Source organism: Erythrolamprus reginae, chromosome 11, assembly GCF_031021105.1.
Source record: "Erythrolamprus reginae isolate rEryReg1 chromosome 11, rEryReg1.hap1, whole genome shotgun sequence".
Taxonomy (NCBI): domain Eukaryota; kingdom Metazoa; phylum Chordata; class Lepidosauria; order Squamata; family Dipsadidae; genus Erythrolamprus; species Erythrolamprus reginae.
In genome coordinates this window covers 10,920,929-10,942,343 of record NC_091960.1, presented here as the reverse complement: position 1 = coordinate 10,942,343, position 21,415 = coordinate 10,920,929, and the positions used below count along the sequence as shown (strand labels likewise).

Here is a 21,415-nt window from a genome sequence, read left to right as displayed (position 1 = left end):
CGTGGGGACTCTCTAGGAATCTTCTGGGAGCAAACAGGGCCGGAAAAGGTGGGGAGAAGCCTGCATGGGGCCTCTCTAGGAATCTCCTGGGAGGAAACAGGGCCTCCACCCTCCCTGGGGTTTCCCCAATCGCATGCATTATTTGCTTTTACATTGATTGCTATGGGAAAAATTGCTTCTTCTTACAAATGTTTCTACTTAAAAACCTGGTCACAGAACAAATTAAGTTCGTAAGTAGTGGTACCACTGTACAAGCTCATCATCTTAGCCACTTAGCCACTGAGCCACTGATTAACCAACCAAATGTATAGCTAGACATAAGCCAAATCCCGAGGGAAGAAGGAGCACTTTGAAAACAGACATTGGTTCCAAAAACACAACGTAGATGTTGCTGCTTTCCAGTTTAGAAAACATGAGCTTAAAGATGGCACTTGAGGCTTCTCTAATTTGAACAGGCTTCCAGGACAATCCCATGTTTTATCAACAGTCCTATTGTGGCTGTTCCCGGGTGGTCTTCAGAAGTGCCAAGTAAATGTGACCCATTTCTTTCAAGTTCTAAGCAAGCCTTGTTTTAGGCTCATGCAGTACCTTATTATGGGAAAGATTCAGAAAATGTGCTTTGGGATGCATGAGAATGTTAATGTGGTACATTTAAGGCAGCCCTGATTATTATGCAATTCTAGGAAAAGTCAGGGCTGCTTTAAAAATTAGAGATGAGTCATAGTTTCCATTTACATATTCCAAAACATTTTTTTCTGAATTAAATTGAAATAATTGCAGAGCTCTGCTTGATATTATTCCCCTATCCATCCCTGACTTCCCTCCTTCCATTTTGCAAAATAAATGGTTCTGATTTTGTTGTCCAGAGAGAACTTTATAAAGTTCTTTCCAACTTCAGAGATTTCAAGAAGTACCTTCATCTTGTCAGGCCTTTTTTCCCCCAGCTCTTGATCTAAAAGTTTGCGAATCATTTCAGAGAACAAGAAATTTTCAGAAAAATTAATTTTGTGTGTGTGTTTATTGTTATATGGCTGTCTTTGCATGACAAAGAACACAGTAGCAATAATGCTTAACTAACAAAATTTAGGGAGAAAAAAAATCAGTTATGTTATTCCCACTTCCCCTTTAGCAAAGCAGAAGGGGGAAATGACTGGGTAAGCTAAGAGGTTTTTTTTAAAGAGATTTTTTTGGGGTTCGAGCCTCCAACAATACCAGATAGATGAAGTTCTAAACGCTGTGTGACTGTGCATTTGCCTGAGATTAAGGAACATTATGAAAAGTCTCCTCTGAAGATCAACCTGGTCTGTTCACTGCACAAACTGAACCTTTGTGATTTGCAAATCGTGTTTAGATCCAGTTTAGGGTTTGGTGAAAGTATGACCGACAGCTTCTTCAATGCTAGTTTATTTATTAAGAAAATTTAGACAGCCGTCCAATTCCGATGACTGCAGGTAGCTTACAGACGTATAATGATAGATAGGAATCTGATTAATGCCTTCAATGCAGCTTCTATCAAGAGCCAAACAAATTGATAGTAGGAGAGCCTTATTTTCATAATAGAGCAAATACAGGAAGCATTTTTTTTAAAAATCCTTTCCTGGGATCAGCTTACAAGCGGCAATGATGCATTCAAAACAACAACTTTTGTCTATCCCAGGTCCCGACTGGACAGCTAGCTAAAAATACCAAATCCAGTTTATAAACATCTGCACTGGTTGCCGATCAGTTTCCGGTCACAATTCAAAGTGTTGGTCATCACCTATAAAGCCCTTCATGGCACCAAACCAGGGTATCTACAAGACCGCCTTCTGCCACACGAATCCCAGCAACCGGTTGGGTCCCACAGAGTTGGTCTCCTCTGGGTCCCGTCAACTAAACAATGTCGGTTGGAGGGAAACAAAGGAAGAGCCTTCTCTGTGGTGGCTCCGGCCCTCTGGAATCAGCTCCCTCCAGAGATTAGAACTGCCCCCACCCTCCTTGCCTTTCGTAAACTCCTTAAAACCCACCTCTGTCATCAAGGGTGGGGGAACTGAAACACCTCCCCCTGCCTACGGAGTTTTCTGTGTATGATATGACTGTATGTATGTTTTTTATATATTGGGGTTCCTTGTTTTTTAGACTTTATAAAATGTATTATTGTTATTTTAGAGTTTAACTATTAGATTTGTCATTATATATTGTTTTTATCATTGCTGTGAGCCGCCCCGAGTCTACGGAGAGGGGCGGCATACAAATCTAATAAATAATAATAATAATAAATAATAATAATCTGGCTGACCATGCAACCAACCATCATCGTCATCACAAGCTGAATGACTGAAACATCATCATCACAAGCTGACTACAAGCAGCGGCATGACAAAGTAGCATCAATGATGCATTGGAAGATCTTCAAGAAATATCATTTTGCCTGTAAGCAAGAACTGGTGAGACCATAAAAACAGAAAATTAAACCCATAGAAAATGAAGACGTTAAATTGCTCTGGGAGTTAAAAGTTCAAACAGATGGGCACCTGCCATATAGCACTCCAGACTATAAGGAAGACAATAAAAACCTGTGGATTGTGGATGTGGCGGTGCCTGGAGACAGCAAAAGAGAAAGAACTGGAAAAGGTATCAAAATACAAAGACCTACAAATAGAAATAGAATGATTGTGGTGAAGGCAAGCAAGGGTAGTACCAATAGTAACAGGTGCCTTGGTTGCAATCCCAAAATAATAGGAGCACCATTTGAACACCATAGGCATTGCCAAATTTGCCATCAGGGAATCATTCCATTTACTTGGAACAGCTTCCCTCCTGCGCGGATATCTGGTAACACCATCAAACATCCTGATCTGCTCATCCCAGATCCTTGGTAAGGACTCGATAAGTTGGCAAAAATGCCAAACCCTGAGCATCTGGATGACTGTGCAATGATTGATTAAAAAAACAACAACAATATAGAGAAGGAATAAGCTAGGATTGGCTGAGAATAAGCCATGCCAAATTCATGCTTATGGTATGGAGATACTCCAACAATTCAGGGCATTAGATTAAGCACGCCCCACTAAAGTCAGATTTATTTCAAGGATGTCTTCCAAAAGATGCGGCAGCAGGTGAGCTTTGGAGCCTGGTGGGAGGACGCCGGCAGCGAGAGGGCACCGGCAGCAGCAGCGCCGGGCAGGAGCCGCGGGGCGGTGGTTGTGAGCGCTTGGCAACAGCATACACCACGCCGGCAATAGCGGCATCGGGCAGTTGTCACGGGGCAGCGGCAGGGTGGTCGGCTGCGAGTGGGAGCTCCAGGAGGAGGCACCGACGGCAGCGGCTGGACATGTTGGTGGAATCCAGGAAGTGATCACCTTGGCGTCCTTAGCAACCTGCCAGTGATGTCAAGGCTCCGCCCGCGGAATCTCTTCGTGGGAGGGATTCCCCAGCTCCTTCAAAGGGAGGTCTTCACGTAAAAATAAACATTTACAAAAAAGGACGCTGTAGCAGCGCTGTAACCAAAGGGCGGTCCTTTCACGTAAAAATAAACATGTTTATTTTTACGTGAAAGGACCGCCCTTTGCTTGCAGAAAAAACTCTCCTTTGCTGCAAAGCACAAGGGCGAGCAAAATGAGAGAGAACAGAGTACTGTATCACAAAGAATGAGGCAAACACACACACACACACACACACCACAACCCTCTTTATTGCTCTGGAATATAGAGAAAAATAAAAACAGCAAGCCATAACAAGTTCAGCAAGTTTATTAGTCTGGAATGCCTCAAATGATGAGTGACCCGAACTGGATTAGTAAAAGGCAGCCTGCTGGAAAGTCGAGGGGCAGGACGCAAGTCTGTCTTTTGATGTATATTATATCCTGTCTTTATTATTTTTATAAATAATTTAATGCAACGAATGTAGCTAATATTCCCTTCCTACCTTCCTCACTACAACAAAACGATTTGAGCCAAGAGAGGAACTGGCCTAAAGTCAACCCAACTGGCTTTTCTTTATAAAGTGGGACGAGAACTTTCAGTCACTTGGTTTCTAGCCTGGTATTATAACCACTGGAATAAATTGGTTAAGAATTGAAATTATGGCTATAAATTTGGCTTTTTAATTTTCATGGGACTATATACGCTGCTCAAAACAAAAATAAAGGGAACACTCAAAGAACACATCCTAGATCTGAATGGATGAAATATTCTCATGGAAAACTTTGTTCTGTACAAAGTTGAATGTGCTGACAACATAGGAAATTGTCAATCAGTGTTGCTTCCTAAGTGGACAGTTTGATTTCACAGAAGTTTGATTTACTTGGAGTTATATTGGGTTGTTTAAGTATTCCCTTTATTTTTTTTCAGCAGTATGTACGACCGGTTAGGTCCCACAGAGTTGGCCTTCTCTGGGTCCCGTCGACTAAACAATGTCGTTTGGCGGGACCCAGAGGAAGAGCCTTCTCTGTGGTGGCCCCAACCCTCTGGAACCAGCTCCCCCTGTAGATTAGAACTGCCCCCACCCTCCTTGCCTTTCGTAAACTCCTCAAAACCCACCTTTGCCATCAGGCATGGGGGAATTGAGACATCTCCCCTGGGCCTATACAGTTTATGCATGGTATGTTTGTTTGTATGCTTGTTTTTAATAAGGGTTTTTTTGTGGTTTTTAAATTATTAGATTTGTTGAACATTGTTTTATTGCTGCTGTGAGCCGCCCCAAGTCTACGGAGAGGGACGGCATACAAATCTAATAAATGATGATGATGATGATGATGATGATGTACGGCTGCTAACTCAGCCTTTTATTCGAACAATTCCCAGAGACACAGTTACCTCTCACAAATCAATTTCTGGAATGTGTTGCAAGCAGTTGATGCTTGCTAATTTCTGTTGAGCTTGGCTTTGGCCTTTGCCTGGTCTGTGATACCACCATTATAATGTGGGAACTGTAATTTATCCATAACATGTAATAAAACCAGGGGTGGCCAGCTGCCCGGAAGGGGGGAAACACAGTGGGGTAACAAAAATGGAGCTCCACCCCAGAGCACCCAATTTGTACTGAAAGATGTTGAAAGAAAATGCAGGGCGTCCTGCATAAGCCATGCCCACAGCGTGGTAGTAAAAATTTTGGTAGCCCTTCACTGAATAAACCCACCAACAGTGCATTTTCCAACAGAAAAACATATCTTGCTAGAAGTGCCAACCTTCACATGCAGAAATATTATAACCAGCAACAAAGAACATTCACTTCCTCAAGACCTTTTTGACATGGTGCCTCGCTTAGTCCATTATTAAATATTTTTATGTTCCCCTGAGTAAAAAGTTCCACGTAATTCCTTAACAAGCTTAAGGCTTTAATTTTGCAAGAGCCAATACACTCCGGAATAGCTGCCATGGAGGGAAAGCAACTCATGGGAATTCTGGCTGTGTGCAGTCAATGGATAGATGTTCAGTGCCGGCAGGAGTCTCATTCTGATAAATGACCACAACCTAAAGAAACATATAATGAGATTTTAAGCCACTTGTTTGCATGCATTTCTCATTTTGTAGCTCAGAATAGAAATTCTCAGCCTACCAACTTCCTGTTGAATTTATCTGTCTTTCCTTCTTTCAAATAAAGGCTGGAATCATTTCTCATTCCATTCCCAAGAGGAATCTGGATTCTCAATGGAGCATAAAGACATTGCTGTCTCTCTTTAAAGCAGCTGCATCCTTTTCTGGTTTTGCATGGCTGATGCTGCCTCCTAAGTCCCAGAAAGAAATGCTTTATATGCTTTCACATATTTCAGTGTTGCCTGGACCATGTGTAGATTAGGTGGTACCTATTGTGTTGTTGTTAGAAACATAGAAACATAGAAGATTGATGGAAGAAAAAGACCTCAGGGTCCATCTAGTCTGCCCTTATAGTATTTCCTGTATTTTAATCTTAGGATGGATCTATGATGGATCCCAGGCATGTTTAAATTCAGTCACTGTGGATTTACCAATCACGTCTGCTGGAAGTTTGTTCCAAGCTGCACTAGTCTTTCAGTAAAATAATATTTTTTTACGTTGCTTCTGATCTTTCCCCCAACTAACCTCAGATTGTGCCCCCTTATTCTTGTGTTCACTTTCCTATTAAAAACACTTCCCTCCTGAAGCTTATTTAACCCTTTAACATATTTAAATGTTTGATCATGTCCCCCCTTTCCCTTCTGTCCTCCAGACTATACAGATTGAGTTCATTAAGTCTTTCCTGATACATTTTATGCTTAAGATCTTCCACCATTCTTGTAGCCCGTCTTTGGACCCATTCAGTTTTGTCAATATCTTTTTGTAGGTGAGGTCTCCAGAACTGAACACAGGATTCCAAATGTGGTCTCACCACATGTTGTTGTTGTTGTTGTTGTTGTTGTTATTGTTGTTGTTATTATTATTATTATTATTATTATTATTATTATTATTATTATTAAACACATTAAACATTTCTTTTATAGCGCACTCAGTACAACGTATGAACTAGAATCTAAGTTTCTTGGCCAGCCATGTTTCCAAATCTGTTTCCTTGGATTAACTAACCTCCTTCTTTTGGAATCTTACCGTTTCTGTGAAGGTATTTCGGCAAAGCATCTTGCAGCCAAAAGACGAGAGAGAGATGGCGATGAAAAATTCCACGATGGTGAACACAAGGAGAATAGCCAAAATTCCTTCCATTAAATGCTATCAATGAAGCAGAAAAGTAACAGATTCATTTTTATGAATAGAGAGAGAGGCATATTTATCTCCAATTCTAAAGGAAGGAAAATGGCCTAGATTAGATACTGTATATAGCAGTGATGGTGAACCTATGGCACGGGTGCCACAGGTAGCACGTAGAGTCATATCTGCTGGCATGCGAGCTGTTGCCCTAGCTCAGCTCCAAGGTGCATGTGTGTGCTGGCCAGCTGATATTTTGTTTGCACAGAGACTCTGGGAGGGTGATTTTTGCTTCCAGAGAGCCTTCGGGGGGATGGGGGAAGTCCCGGATCCAGGGAAGTCTCTGGAGCCTGGGGAGGGCGAAACACGAGGCTACTGGGCCCAGCAGAAATTGGGAAATAGGCTTTTCTGGGCTCCAGAGGGCCTCCGGGCAGCAGGGGAAACTGTTTTGGTCCTCCCCAGGCATTCATTTATGCGTGTGGGCATGCACTCATGCTCTTTCGGCACCCGAGGAAAAAAAAGATTTGCCATCACTGGTATATAGGCTCTATCTTGCCTGGCCAAAAAGGAAGATGGCATTTTGGAGTTGTTGTTTTTTTAAGTTGAGAGCAGTGAGATAACATTTATAAGGATCTCAGACCAACACCCTCCTAACTGAGTGCGGTATAAGAATTGGGAGGGTGGGGAACAGCCCAATCAATGTTGCAAGATTCTATTATTACAGCCATTTCAATAAAATTAGTAGTAGCTTTCCTACAGAGATGATTTCCTAGTCTGTTCTACCCAGTGATGGACTGCCAAAATATTTACTGCTTACTGATTTGACTTAAGTATTCAATCAATAGTGCATAAACTTACTACCGCCGCTGCATTCCCCCACCCCACCCCATGGGGGCAGCAGCTCGTTACTAGTTCTACAATTCACAATTCTACAATTCACAATTCAAAGTGTTGGTCATGACCTTTAAAGCCCTACATGGCATTGGACCAGATTACCTCTGGAACCGCCTGCTACCACACAAAACCCAGCGACCGATAAGGTCCCACAGAGTTGACCTTCTCCGGGTCCCGTCGACTAAACAATGTCGTCTGGCGGGCCCCAGGGGAAGAGCCTTCTCTGTGGCGGCCCCGGACCTCTGGAACCAACTCCCCCCAGAGATTAGAATTGCCCCCACCCTCCGTGTCTTTCATAAACTACTCAAGACTCATTTATACCACCAGGCATGGGGGAGTTGAGATATTCCTTCCCCCTAGGCCATTACAAGTTATGCATGGTATGTTTGTGTGTATGTTTGGTTTTTATAAATAAGGGTTTTTTAGTTGTTATATTATTGGATTGTCACATGTTGTTTTTATCATTGTTGTTAGCCGCCCCGAGTCTACGGAGAGGGACGGCATACAAATCCAATAAATTATTATTATTATTATTATTATTATTATTATTATTATTATTATTACCTGATGGATTTGACTAATGCCTCCTGGGTAGCATAGCTAGCACCTAGTCAAGATGGGACCCAGTTCCAACTATCTAGTTTGCTCACAGTCTACACAACAAAAACTGGAAACCACACTTTTGTGGAACAAAAAAAAGGTAACATTTGGTCAAAAAAGAGAAAAGAAATGCCAGACGCAACAGTGCAATTAAATCTCTGGCGAGACTTTCTTATGTCCCACATAAAAACTGGGCAGAACTTTGGCTGCCCTGATACAGCTACTATTTTAATTCTTGGCCATACCTTGAACACCCTACTCTTGAAGCTGTTTGGAAAAAAAGATTGGGAGAAAGAAAATTAGAGCGGGCCAAACTCTTGAAACCCCAAGACAACATTTCTGCCCCTTGATTCCATGGTTAAAAAACTCTGAGATATATTATTGACCTCACCCTGTCCTCCAGAGATTTGCATGTCCAGCTAGAGGTCACCATTTGCCTTCTCTGTCCTACTGAAGCCAACTTTTTAGAGGAAATTCTGGAAGGTCACAGACTTACAGTAGTTTCAAGACAATCTTCAAAATGTTCATTTCCGGGATGATCGCAGAAGTACATGAAACGATATACAGAATCCCCGATTGTGATACTCAAGACTATGATACCAATACCAGCTGTTACAGCACTTATCACATTCATTGCCAGCGTGCCTTTCACCTAGGAGAGATAAAATAAATTAATAAACAAATAAAAACAGGCACACGCGCCAAGAGATACAGCTAGTTTTGAATTCTGAATTTGCTTTAGACTGAAAAGGTGAGACTTTTACTCTCTGTACCAGGGAGGTCAAACTTAAGGCCCATGGGCCTGATGCAATGTTCCCTCTAATTTTTTTTCGGTGTGGGCGGAAAGGTATAATGTCTGAGCGGCAGTCCCTTTGGGACTGGGCAGCATAGAAGTATAAATAAATAAGTAAGTAAGTAAGTAAGTAAGTAAGTAAGTAAGTAAGTAAGTAAGTAAGTAAGTAAGTAAATAAATAAACAAACAAGAAAAAAATTCCCTTTTTTATTAAAAGAAATTAATAATAAAACAAAACCAAAATCTATTACTATTATTACTATCTTCTCCTCTTTTTCCATCCCTGTCTCCTCCCCCCTTGTGTGTGTGGTGTGTGTGTGTTTGTATGTGAACTCTTGAACCATTTCCAATAACAGGTGAGCTATTGGAAATGGTTCAAGAGTTCACACACACACACACACACAAACAGCTGGGGGTTTTTTTCTCTGTTATTATTTGGGTGCTTTTTACCATATGCTTTAAATCAAGAGTCATTTCTCTCTTTTTCTCTCTCCCCCTCTTGCTCTTTCTCTTTTTTTTTCTCACTTTTGCTCTCCCTCTCTTTCTATCTCTTTCTTGTTTTCTTTCTCTCTATTGCTTTCTCTCTCTCTCACTCTTTCTATCTCTCTTTCTTTCTTTCTCTTGTTCTCTCTCTTGCTATCTCTCTCCCCCTGTTTCTCTCTCTCTTTCTCACTTACTTTCTCTCTCCCTCTCTCTCTCTCTGTCAGGGAGGGGGCTGCAAGAGCGCTTTCTCCGAGCGCTTCGGGAATGCCTGCCCTGCCTCTACTACAGCCCCCTTGCTGAAAGTCCGGGATGAAAGTGCCCTCAGCGAGGAGGCTGCGAGAGGGGCGGGGCGGGCATTACTGAAGCGCATGGAGAAAACCCTCTCACAGCCCCTTCGTTGGGAGCACTTTTGCTGAGCCAGCCCCATCGCAGCTGCCCCTCTGTTCCATCCCCGCCCTCCCAAACAGTGGGGCAGCCACGTCCTGGCCAATTCCATCCCTCTTGCCAGGAGTGCAGATGAGGATAAGTAGGAGAAGCTGCTGCCACCGCCGCGCGCCTGTGGAAAAGGGTGCGCGGGGGGGTATTTGGGGGCACGTGCCTGCGCACGGGCGCAGCTTACGGGGAACGCTGGCCTGATGTGCTTGTCTCTGACTGAACATAGGGGAGGGGTTGTCTGCAACATTTAATCTAACGTTTTTTTAGCGAGAACTTCAGATCCTGCCTGGCTTTCCTTGCTATCAATTTCTCGCAATAAAAGTTCCTTTTGAAATAATGCCTGTTTGAAGAGTTCTCCTTTCTTGAGGAAGGAGGAGAGGCAAGTCCTTACAGCCTCATCCCATCAGAATATTCAATCAGAGTTTGAGACAAACAACCCCTTTGCCAAAAACTGGCATAAAAGGACCCACAAAACACCTGGAGGTTCCAAAAAGGGGACTCAAGACCAGAATTTTGTCGGTATTGTAGAAATAAAATTTACATAAGATGTTTTATCGGTGGCATTATGCTTCAGCACGTTTAGCCAAAATTCATCCAAATATGCGGTAAGTAATAAGTGCTGGAAATACAAACTGCCATAGGTACATATTATCATATTTGGTGGTTATGTCCAGAAGCAGAATTTTTTTGTCTAGGATTCAAAACTGGTTGAAAGAAATGTTAAATATCAATTGGAAATGAAACCGGAAATGTACCTTTGGGGAATAATTAGAGGACAGCATAGTAAGGAAAATTACTATTTGATAACACATATATTAACATCTGCAAGGTTGGTGTTTGCACAAACTTGTAAAAAAGGAAAGTATACCAAATGAAGAAATAGTGATTAGGAAAATGCTAGATTGTGCTAAATTAAGCAAATTAACATACACATTACAGAATAAACAAAATAAAGACACAGTTTGGGGGAAATTATATAGTTGGATAGAAAAGAAAAAATAATTGAACTAACGCTTAAGAAAAAGAATGAATCAATGGAAACAGAATTGTAAAGTATTAAGCTAATTCATTTTGTGTTTTTTTATATCTGAAGGTTTTCTGTATGTTTTGTTTTGTTTTGTTTGTTCATTATTAAAATAATTTTTTTTTAAAAAATAAAATACCAGAATTTGGAATGGAAAGGCTCTTAAACAACAAGCCATAATGATCATGAAGCTCAATTTGATGTTAGTGATCCAGAAACATCAGGAATCCACCAAGCTTCTGTTTGGCCACCCAGTGGGTTAGAGCAGCCCAAAGCTTCAGATAAGAGGCTTTTTCAACCTTTCCTGAAGAAGGTAGAGAGCAGGGCCAGGATTCCATAAATGGAGTGTTTCCAATTAAGCCATTAACTTATGTCAAATGGGTTATTTACCAGCGGGATCTTGGGATTCCGAGCAGCTGCCACAGCTACGGATCCAGAGATGATATACTGGAAGAGAAGAGAAAGCAAGTGAATTACTACAGCTCTATCTCCAGAGAACAATATAGTTACAGGTTATGACCTATAAAGCCCTTCATGGCATCGGACCAGAATATCTCTGGGACTGTCTTCTGCCGCACGAATTCCAGTGACTGATTAGGTCCCACAGAGTTGGCCTTCTCCAGGTCCCATCGACTAAACAATGTCGTTTGGCGGGTCCCAGGGGAAGAGCCTTCTCTGTGGTGGCCCCGACCCTCTGGAACCAGCTCCCCCCTGAGATTAGAACTTCCCCCACCCTCCTTGCCTTTCGTAAACTCCTTAAAACCCACCTCTGTCATCAGGCATCGGGGAACTGATATAACTTCCCCAGGCCTATATTGTTTATGTATGGTATATTGTGTGCATGTTTTTTAAATTATGGGTTTTTAGTTTTAATTATTAGATTTGTATTCTACATCGTTTTTTTCTATTACTGTTGTGAGCCGCCCCAAGTCTATGGAGAGGGGCGGCATACAAATTAGATAGATAGATAGATAGATAGATAGATAGATAGATAGATAGATAGATAGATAGATAGATAGATAGATAGATAGATAGATAGATTAGATAGATAGATAGATAGATAGATAGATAGATAGATAGATGATAGATAGATAGATAGATAGAAGTTAGATAGATGTTAGATAGAAGTTAGATAGACAGACACATAGATAGACACATAGATAGATAGATAGATAGATAGATAGATAGATAGATAGATAGATAGATAGATAGATGTTAGATAGATAGATAGATAGATAGATAGATAGATAGATAGATAGATAGAAGATAGATAGATAGATAGATAAATAGATAGATAGAAGTTAGATAGATAGATAGATAGATAGATAGATAGATAGATAGATAGATAGATAGATATAAGATAGATAGATAGACAGACAGACAGACAGACAGACCCATAATCTCTCTCCCACCTTAAATTGTTGCCTACTGTCACTGCAACGTTGACTGAGGTTCAGCACAACCGATAACCAGAACTTAAATTCAATGTTCCATATTCTAGCCGCGGAAGATGCAGCTGCTTTAAGCCATTAAAGAAAGGAGCTACTACATTCACAGGCATTTTCAATAGTCATGCACTACCATTCACCATTTTCCTCATTTTGTTATGGCAGGGACACAGCTCTGCAGAAGTTGTGAACAACTCTCAGACTCAGGATTCGAGCTGAATGAAAACGCTAAGAAGTGTGACCATGAATGGGAACTGATCTTCAGAATGCTTATAGGGGCAGTCCTCACCCACAAAATTAAGATGGGCAACTTGGTGCAGTTATTAACTGTTATGTGACACGACTGTGCTGACTTATACAGTAGTGCAGTAATGAAAGAAATCATGGTTCATGGCACCGGACCAGATTATCTCAGGGACCGTCTTGTGCTGCACGAATCCCAGTGATCAGTTAGGTCCCACCTAACTGGGCCTTCTCCGAGTCCCGTCAACTAAACAATGTCATTTGGCGGGACCCAGGGGAAGAGCCTTCTCTGTGGCGGCCCTGGCCATTTGGAACCAACTCCCGCCAGAGATTAGAATTGCCCCCACCCTCCTTGCCTTTCATAAGCTTCTTAAAACCCACCTCTGCCATCAGGCATGGGGCAACTGAGATATTCTTTCCCTCTAGGCCTTACAATTTACGCATGGTATGTTTGTATGTATGTTTGGTTTTATAATAAGGGGTTTTTAGTTGTTTAGTATTGGATTGTTACATGCTGTTTTTTATTACTGTTGTTAGCCGCCCCGAGTTTGCGGAGAGGGGCGGCATACAAATCCAATAAATAAATAAATTTAATAAGTTACATGAAGCACAAATTCACAAGAATGTGACTTTCGATCTCCCGTCGGCTTCCCCATTAACTTAACATGTGAGAAGCTGATTGTGCAAAAGGTGATCTCAGGACTACATGATGCTACAGCCATTATAAAATGCACACCAGGTGCCAAACAATTGAATCATGATCATGGGACCTTGGAGTGACTATGATGGCCAAATGTTTGAAAATTGGTCCGTCCACCGTCTGCCGTCCCTCCATATTGTAATTTGGAATGACCGCTGAATGAGTTGGGAATGAGGAAAGAGAGCCAATGTAGTTACCTACGTTAATGTTTGCAATCTCTTAGTTCAGTGGTTTTCTAGAATTTTTCTGAAACTTGGAGTTTAAGTTTAAGTTTGAGTTTAATCAGATTTGTATGCCGCCCCTCTCCGCAGACTCGGGGCGGCTCACAGCAATAACAGTACAATGTAAAACAAATCTAATATTTAAGTTAATTTTAAAAACACCACAAATTAACACCAATCATACATACTAGCGTACCATGCATAAATTTTATAAGCCTAGGGGGAGGGAACATGTCAATTCCCCCATGCCTGATGACAGAGGTGGGTTTTAAGGAGCTTACGAAAGGCTAGGAGGGTGGGGGCAACTCTGATATCTGGGGGGAGTTGGTTCCAAAGGGTCAGGGCCGCCACAGAGAAGGCTCTTCCCCTGGGTCCCACCAAATGACATTGTTTAGTTGACGGGAGACTAGACATAAGCCACAAAATGAAACTAGCCAAGCTGTTAAACTATAGAACCTTTCACCTAAGGCCAGTTTGCCTTGAGGCTGCTTAGGATATGCACCGGGATTCCTAGTTGTGCTGTTGATCTGTTTTAATTGCACAATTCTGTAAACTTACCAAGATTCCACTCCAATAAGGCGTCTGTATAATAATATACAAAAAGAGAAAATCATCCGTTACATTGAGCAGGATCCCCAAAATAATTCCTGTGATTCCTATGAATATCTGTGTGATCTGAAAAGAGAGAGGGGGAAAAAAGAAATCACAAGATCAGTGATGGTCAGTTTTGGATTTTTTCGATTCCCCTCCCCTCCCCTTCTTCCTTCTGCAACAACTGTCCTCCTCCTCTTCTTCTTCCTCCTCCTCCTCTCACCCAAATTCCGAGCTTCTATTTCTTTCCTAGTGGGTTTGCACGCATTATTTGCTTTTACATTGATTCATATGGAAAAAATTGTTTCTACTTACAAACTTTTCTGCTTAAGAACCTGGTCAAGTACTTAAGTAGGGATGCCACTGTATATATGTTGGTAGAAGCTGGTGAAGGAGATGAGCCTGTAGTCTAATGGCTAAGGTGTTTGCCTTACAAGGCAGATGCCCCAGGTTCAAATCCCAGGTTCAAATACCTGATGAAGGCAAATAAGCCTGAAATAGATTTATAGTAGTCTCCCTTCCTTTTCATTATCAGCAACATATGTTATAGATAAGTGTAACATATGTTGCTGATAATGATATAGATATAGATATAGATATAGATATAGATAGGTATCTCTCTATATCTCTATATCTCTATATTTCTATATCTCTATATCTCTATATCTCTATCTATCTCTATCTCTATCTATATCTATATCTATATCTATACCTATACCTATACCTATAAGTTCTGCCCGGGTCTCTGATAGGAGCCTCCCGAAAATTCAACGGTACAAATTGCAGACACACACACGTTTGAAAATTCAAAACAATGTTCTTTATCACAAAATTCAAAATAAACTAAGCACTCTTTTTGTATTGCAAAGAGCACTCTTCCCAAAACAACCGGGTAGTCTGTACAATTTCCCTTAAGCAGTCATTAAGTACTTACCTAGCAGCTGTGAAGAAATGTCACACCCCTTCTTCTTCCAACGAAGTGACACACACACACACACACACACACACGTTGCTCTGCTTTGGTTTCAAAGACGTGAAAAATCAACAAAGTCCAGAAAACAGCAACACACGATTCCTGACGAACTGCGATCAGATACTCTTTCACAACGGCCAAACCCACACGCTGCCATTTATAGCAGCCAGCAGCCCTAATTACTGGAGCCCCACCCAACCACAGGTGGCCTCATTTTCTCTTGTAATAATCCTTCAGTTGTTGTCTCCTATGCATCACTCTATGCATGCGTGGATGTGTCATTAATTCTTGTTCAGAATCCAAGGATGATACAGATGATTGATCTCCTCCTGGGCTGTCTGCCAAACTCCCCTCTTCCCTGTCACTCATGCTGCCTTGGTCAGAGGAGGCTTCATCAGCAGATTCCATCGGGAGCAAAACAGGCCTGCGGCATGTGGATGTCTCCCCCACCTCCACCTCCACCTCCACATTCCTTGGGGCAGGAGCTGGGCCAGAGCTAACCACAACACCTATACCTATACCAATATCTATATTTAAGATTTTGAAAAAGGAAGATAAAAATTAAGGAAAGACACCCCCCCCCCATGCCCTAGGCCTCATACTTCAGCCCTCAAGACCAACTTCCCTTAAGAGGACGGAGGTCATCATTTAACAATCCCATAATCCCCTGCAGGGTGTAGTCTGGGCAACTGAATGCATCTAACAGTGTTTTTAAATGACCAGGTGCCAATGCGGAGTTTTGTTCAGCAAATATATTCTCACTGTGGCCAGAGAGAGAAAGACCTGCCTCTAGCTAGGATTGAACTCACAGCCTCCTGATTGTAAGGTGAGCGCTCCACCTCTAGGCCACTGCACCACCCTTGGCCAATAAAACAAATGAAGAATTTCCACATGTACATAACAAAGAATCTTCATGGTCATATTGCAACAGAATAGGAGACCAGGGGATATTTCCAAAATGAAAAGACCATCATTCCATTTCTCTCCATACTCACCCCCAGAGCGAGAGGTTCACCCCGAAAAAACTTCTTCACTGGGCCTGGAAGATCAGTCTGAGCGGTAGGGCCCAGGTTTAGACTAGAATCCATGCTGGCCTTTGCGAGAATGGCGGCTCCTTTAGGCCAGCAAACCCAACACTGCTGGGGACCATAGAAAGGAAGGGAAAAGAGAGAGAATGTAGAAAAGACATCGCTTTCAAATTTTCAAAGGAGTGTGTCAGGGATGTCCTTTTATCACGTTTGCTCTTTATTTTATGCATCAAAATTTTATTAAGACAAATTCGCAATAACAAAGAAAAACAGGACTTAAAACTAAGGGACAAGAATTTAAATTGCAAGCTTTCGCCAATGACGTTGCTTTTATTGTTGAAAACCCTTTACAGGTGTTCTGTCTGGGTCCCCCCAGACGCCAACACCAACTAAAAAGAGTATCAGACACACTGGTAAAAAGCAAAGGCAGTTTATATATTTGAAAGCAAACACAGGTAACAAAAACTGTTCTTACAGACAGGAACGTTATGAAGCTTCACAGAGGTTTCACGACGGCCAAGCAATAAAACAGGATTCTTTCTGGCAAAAACAACACTGGAGGTAATAAAACCCACGCCTCTCCCAAGTCTTCAGCCTTTGAAGCCACAAACCAGGATCAGAGACGCCAAGAATCGAAGCAAGGTCACAGGACTCCCAATTGATAACTCTCCACAATACAGTAAGGGCGGGCCTGCCTTTTCAACCCTGCTGAGGAGAACCACACCCAAACCCAGCTGTTACCAATTCAGAGATGGAAATACCTTGCTAATTGGCCCCTTCTTTGGGCTGCCCATCTCTGCCTCATATCTATGATAGCCTGGGCGTCTTCATCTAATGAATCCAGGCTACTCGCTGGGGAGAGCGCCCCCCCGGGGGTCTCAGGCTGCTCTCCCTCCTTCTCTTCCTCTTCTGCCTGGTCCTCCCCCTCCTGTTCATCGTCCTCCCCCTCTGAGCATGGATCCGGCAGAGTTCCAGCCGTTCCCTGAGGAGCCTCAGGCTGAATCACAACAACAGGTAGGAGCAAAATTGATGGAGAAACTAAATAGATATGGAGTTCTAGCAGGATTCAGAATCAACAAATCTAAAACCAAAATCATTATTAAGAATACAACGATGAACTATAAAGAACACTTAGTTAGTAAACTAGACCTGGAAATTGTAGATATAATTGAATACTTAGGAATAACCCTATCTGCTAAATGCACCAATATAAAAGAAGATAATTATGACACATATGAACCAAACTTCCAATCTCACTATTACGAAGAATAGCTACAGTTAAAATGTCTATATTACCAAAGCTGCTATATCTCTTCCAAACAATTCCAATTAGATTAGACGAAACCTTTTTTAAAAGTTTAGAAAAACTAATATCCAAATTAAGTAAGCAAAAAGCTAGAATTAAGACCAGAGACCTTTTTAGAAACATAGAAACATAGAAGTCTGACGGCAGAAAAAGACCTCATGGTCCATCTAGTCTGCCCTTATACTATTTTCTGTATTTTATCTTAGGATGGATATATGTTTATCCCAGGCATGTTTAAATTCAGTTACTGTGGATTTATCTACCACATCTGCTGGAAGTTTGTTCCAAGGATCTACTACTCTTTCAGTAAAATAATATTTTCTCATGTTGCTTTTGATCTTTCCCCCAACTAACTTCAGATTGTGTCCCCTTGTTCTTGTGTTCACATTCCTATTTTTGTTGGGCACTTTTCCAAACAATTTTAGTAAAAAAGACACATACTGTACTTAATTGTGATAACAGCAGCAAGAATTGTATACACACAAAAATGGAAAGGATCCAAGATTCATCTGACGAAGATATACAGTGATACCTTGTCTTACAAACTTAATTGGTTCCGGAACGAGGTTCTTAAGGTGAAAAGTTTGTAAGATGAAACAATGTTTCCCATAAGAATCAATGGAAAAGTGATTAATGCGTGCAAGCCCAAAAGCATCAGTGAAATCGCAGTATCGCAAAAACACCGAAGTCCTCGAAACCCCACCTCCGGACCTCTGTGTTTTTGTTATGCTGTGATTTCATCTGAGGCTCCCCTTCCATTGCCAGAGAAGCGCCCGTTTTTGTGCTGCTGGGATTCCCCTGCAGTATCACAAAAACACGGAAGTCCAGAGGTGGGGTTTCCCATGGAGAGGAGCCTTAGGGGAATCCCAGCAGTGCAAAAACGGGTGCTTCGCTGGCAACGGAAGTCCAGAGGCGGGGCATCCCAGCGGCGGCGGTGGGTTTGTAAGATGAAAATAGTTTGTAAGAAGAGGCAAACAAATCTTAAAACCCAGGTTTGTATCTCGAAAAGTTTGTATGACGAGGCGTTTGTAAGACAAGATATCACTGTACTTAAAAACATATAGGATTGTGCGGAGATGAATAGAATGACAATGAAACTTAAAGACAAAAGTCTGAATATTATAAATTAAAGGTTGACTCAGCCTTTCATCCTTCTGAGGTGGGTAAAATGAAGACCCAGATTGTTGGGGGCAACATGCTGATTCTGAAACCACTTAGGGAGGGCTGTAAAAATACTATGAAGTGGTATATAAGTCTAAATGCTATTGCTAATGCTATAATGTTTGGGTGAAGTTTTATAATTGGATAGAAAATGAATATAATTAAAAACTGTAGTAAAGTGAGCACAAAAGTAAAAGATTAGGTGTGATAAAGAAATGAAGTAACCCAGATGACAAAATTAGAATGAGGAGGTAGCATTATTTTTAAAGTGTATACCAATAATTTTAAAAAACCATTATAAACAGTTTTTTAAATATTATAAAAGAGAAAGAGAAAAGAATGTAACTATTATAAACAGGTTTTTTTAAGTACAGTGATACCTCGTCTTACAAAGTTTTCGAGATACAAACCTGGGGTTTAAGATTTTTTTGCCTCTTCTTACAAACTATTTTCACCCTACAAACCCACCGCCGCAGCTGGGAAACCCCACCTCCGGACTTCCATGTTTTTGTGATGCTGCAGGGGAATCCCAGCAGAACAAAAACGGGTGCTTCGCTGGCAACGGAAGTCCAAAGGTGGGGTTTCCCAGCGAGGGGAGCCTCAGTGAAATCGCAGCATCGCAAAAACACAGAAGTCCAGAGGTGGGGTTTCGAGGACTTCGGTGTTTTTGCGATGCTGCGATTTCACTGATGCTCCCTTTGCTGGGAAACCCCACCTCCGGACTTCCGTTGCCAGCAAAGTGCTCGTTTTTGCGATGCTGGGCTTCCCCTGCAGCATCTCAAACACAGAGAAGTTTGGAGGTGTGGTTTCCCATGGAGGGGAGCCTCAGGGTAAACCCAGCAGCGCAAAAACGGGTGCTTCGGCTGGCAAAAGGGGTGAATTTTGGGCTTGCATGCATTCATTGCTTTTCCATTGATTCCTATGGGAAACATTGTTTCATCTTACAAACTTTTCACCTTAAGAACCTCGTCCCGGAACCAATTAAGTTTGTAAGACAAGGTATCACTGTATTATAAAAGAGAAAAAGAAAAGAATATAACTATTTAGTAATATACCATCAATCTATTTAATATAAGATTAATGGAGTTGAAACCACTCAAGGGAAGGTTTAGAAAGAGAAAGAGGAAGTAGTTTGGAGAAAGGAAGAGATGGAGGGGAGAGAGGAAGGAAGGGAAGAAGGGAAGGAAAGTAGATGGAAGAGTTACAGAGAGTGAGAGGGGCGTGAGAAAGAAAAAGAAGACTACAGACGGACAAATTTATTGATATGATAGAGGTTCAAATAAGTAAATATAAGAGATTAGATAGAATTATGTAACTATGTATGTTATTGACCTTATTTTTTTCAAAGGTAGATGTATTGATATATGGATAGATGTGTAATTTAAAAAATATTGGAAACATTAAACGCAGCTTGCTCCCCCTTTTTAGCAACTCCCCAAGACTTTCTCCACCTTTGACATCAACAGTTCAGAGGTTGAATCTCCTTAATCCGGACCTCATCACCCCAGCCCACCACCGCTGGACAGATTGGCGCTCCGAAGAGTTTTATGAAAATATTTACGGACCCCTCGCATCCTGGACATAAACTGTTTCAACCCCTACCCTCAAAACGTTGCTACACAGCACTGCACACCAAGACAATCTGAAGTTAGTTGGGGGAAAGATCAAAAGCAACATGAGAAAATATTATTTTACTGAAAGAGTAGTAGATCCTTGGAACAAACTTCCAGCAGACGTGGTAGATAAATCCACAGTAACTGAATTTAAACATGCCTGGGATAAACATATATCCATCCTAAGATAAAATACAGAAAATAGTATAAGGGCAGACTAGATGGACCATGAGGTCTTTTTCTGCCGTCAGACTTCTATGTTTCTATGACACAAGAACAGTTTTTCCCCGAACAACATTACTCTACTGAACAAATAATTCCCTCAACACTGTCAAACTTTTTACTAAGGCTGCACTTCTATTTCTACTATTTTTTTTCTCATCATTCCTATCATCCATTTTCTCCCACTTAGGACTGTATGACTGTAACTTGTTGCTTGTATCCTAAGCTTTTTGTTAATATTGATTGTTTCTTCATTGCTTATTTGACCCCTATGACGATCATTAAGTGCTGTACCTCATGATTCTTGACAAATGCATCTTTTCTTTTATATACAGTGAGAGCCTATGCACCAAAGACAAATTCCTTGTGTGTCCAATCACACTTGGCCAATAAATAATTCTATTCTATTCCATTTGCGCAAAGGCGAATTCAACCCCGTTACTTCATCCATCTGCTTTCGGGGCGCAGGATCCATTGAACACCCACCCACCCACCCAAAAAAACCCCCCGAATGGAGTTAGAAAGCCGCAGATTCCGAAGGGGGGAGAGAAGGGGGGAAAGCAAAAAGCGTTCATCTGAAAAACTTACTGCAGTGACTACAGAAAGTTACTACATTGCCTGGATTCAGCTGCTGGGTTTATAGGATCGGCTGGGCTAAGCGTGAAAAGTCCTCCCCCGAAAGCCCCTCGGAATAGGAAAAGGGGAGCTAGCCGGCTGAGGTTGACCCACCCGCTCCCGCTCGGCTTTGTACCCTGCGTCCTTCCCCCCCCCCTCCCCAACGTTGCTGGACGCCAGCCCAAGAAGGACACAAGGTAACTCACCTAACTTTGGGATTTGGTCCAAAGCCTGGCGTTTCGGCTCCTTCCTTCCTCAAAGGCTGGCGAGCGAGTGATCGCTGCGAGGGAGCAGAGCGGGTTCTTCTGTAACGCCAAGTTCGAAGGAGGTCTCTTACCCTTCCTCTTCTCCGCTTCCTTTGACGAGAGTCTATTAAGGGAATAGCTTGCGCCAGCATAATCTTTGCAACTGCAAGACACATCGCAGC

General features: G+C 41.9%; 1 protein-coding gene across 2 annotated transcripts; it reads right to left on the bottom strand.

Annotated features, from left to right (window-relative positions):
* Window positions 1-3,715: 3,715 nt before the first annotated feature.
* LOC139173853 (membrane-spanning 4-domains subfamily A member 4A-like) lies at window positions 3,716-21,322 on the bottom strand. Of its 2 annotated transcripts, none has more exons than XM_070763700.1 (7): window positions 21,195-21,322; window positions 16,039-16,182; window positions 14,038-14,154; window positions 11,258-11,314; window positions 8,629-8,784; window positions 6,543-6,662; window positions 3,716-5,453 (listed from the first exon to the last, which is right to left on the bottom strand). In XM_070763700.1, the coding sequence occupies exons 2-7, from the start codon at window positions 16,129-16,131 to the stop codon at window positions 5,373-5,375; spliced, it is 624 nt and encodes a 207-aa protein (XP_070619801.1). In that variant the 5' UTR covers window positions 16,132-16,182; window positions 21,195-21,322; the 3' UTR covers window positions 3,716-5,372. The 2 variants fall into 2 exon arrangements, with proteins under 2 accessions (XP_070619801.1, XP_070619800.1); XM_070763699.1 differs by having other exon boundaries at window positions 16,039-16,179.
* Window positions 21,323-21,415: the final 93 nt, after the last annotated feature.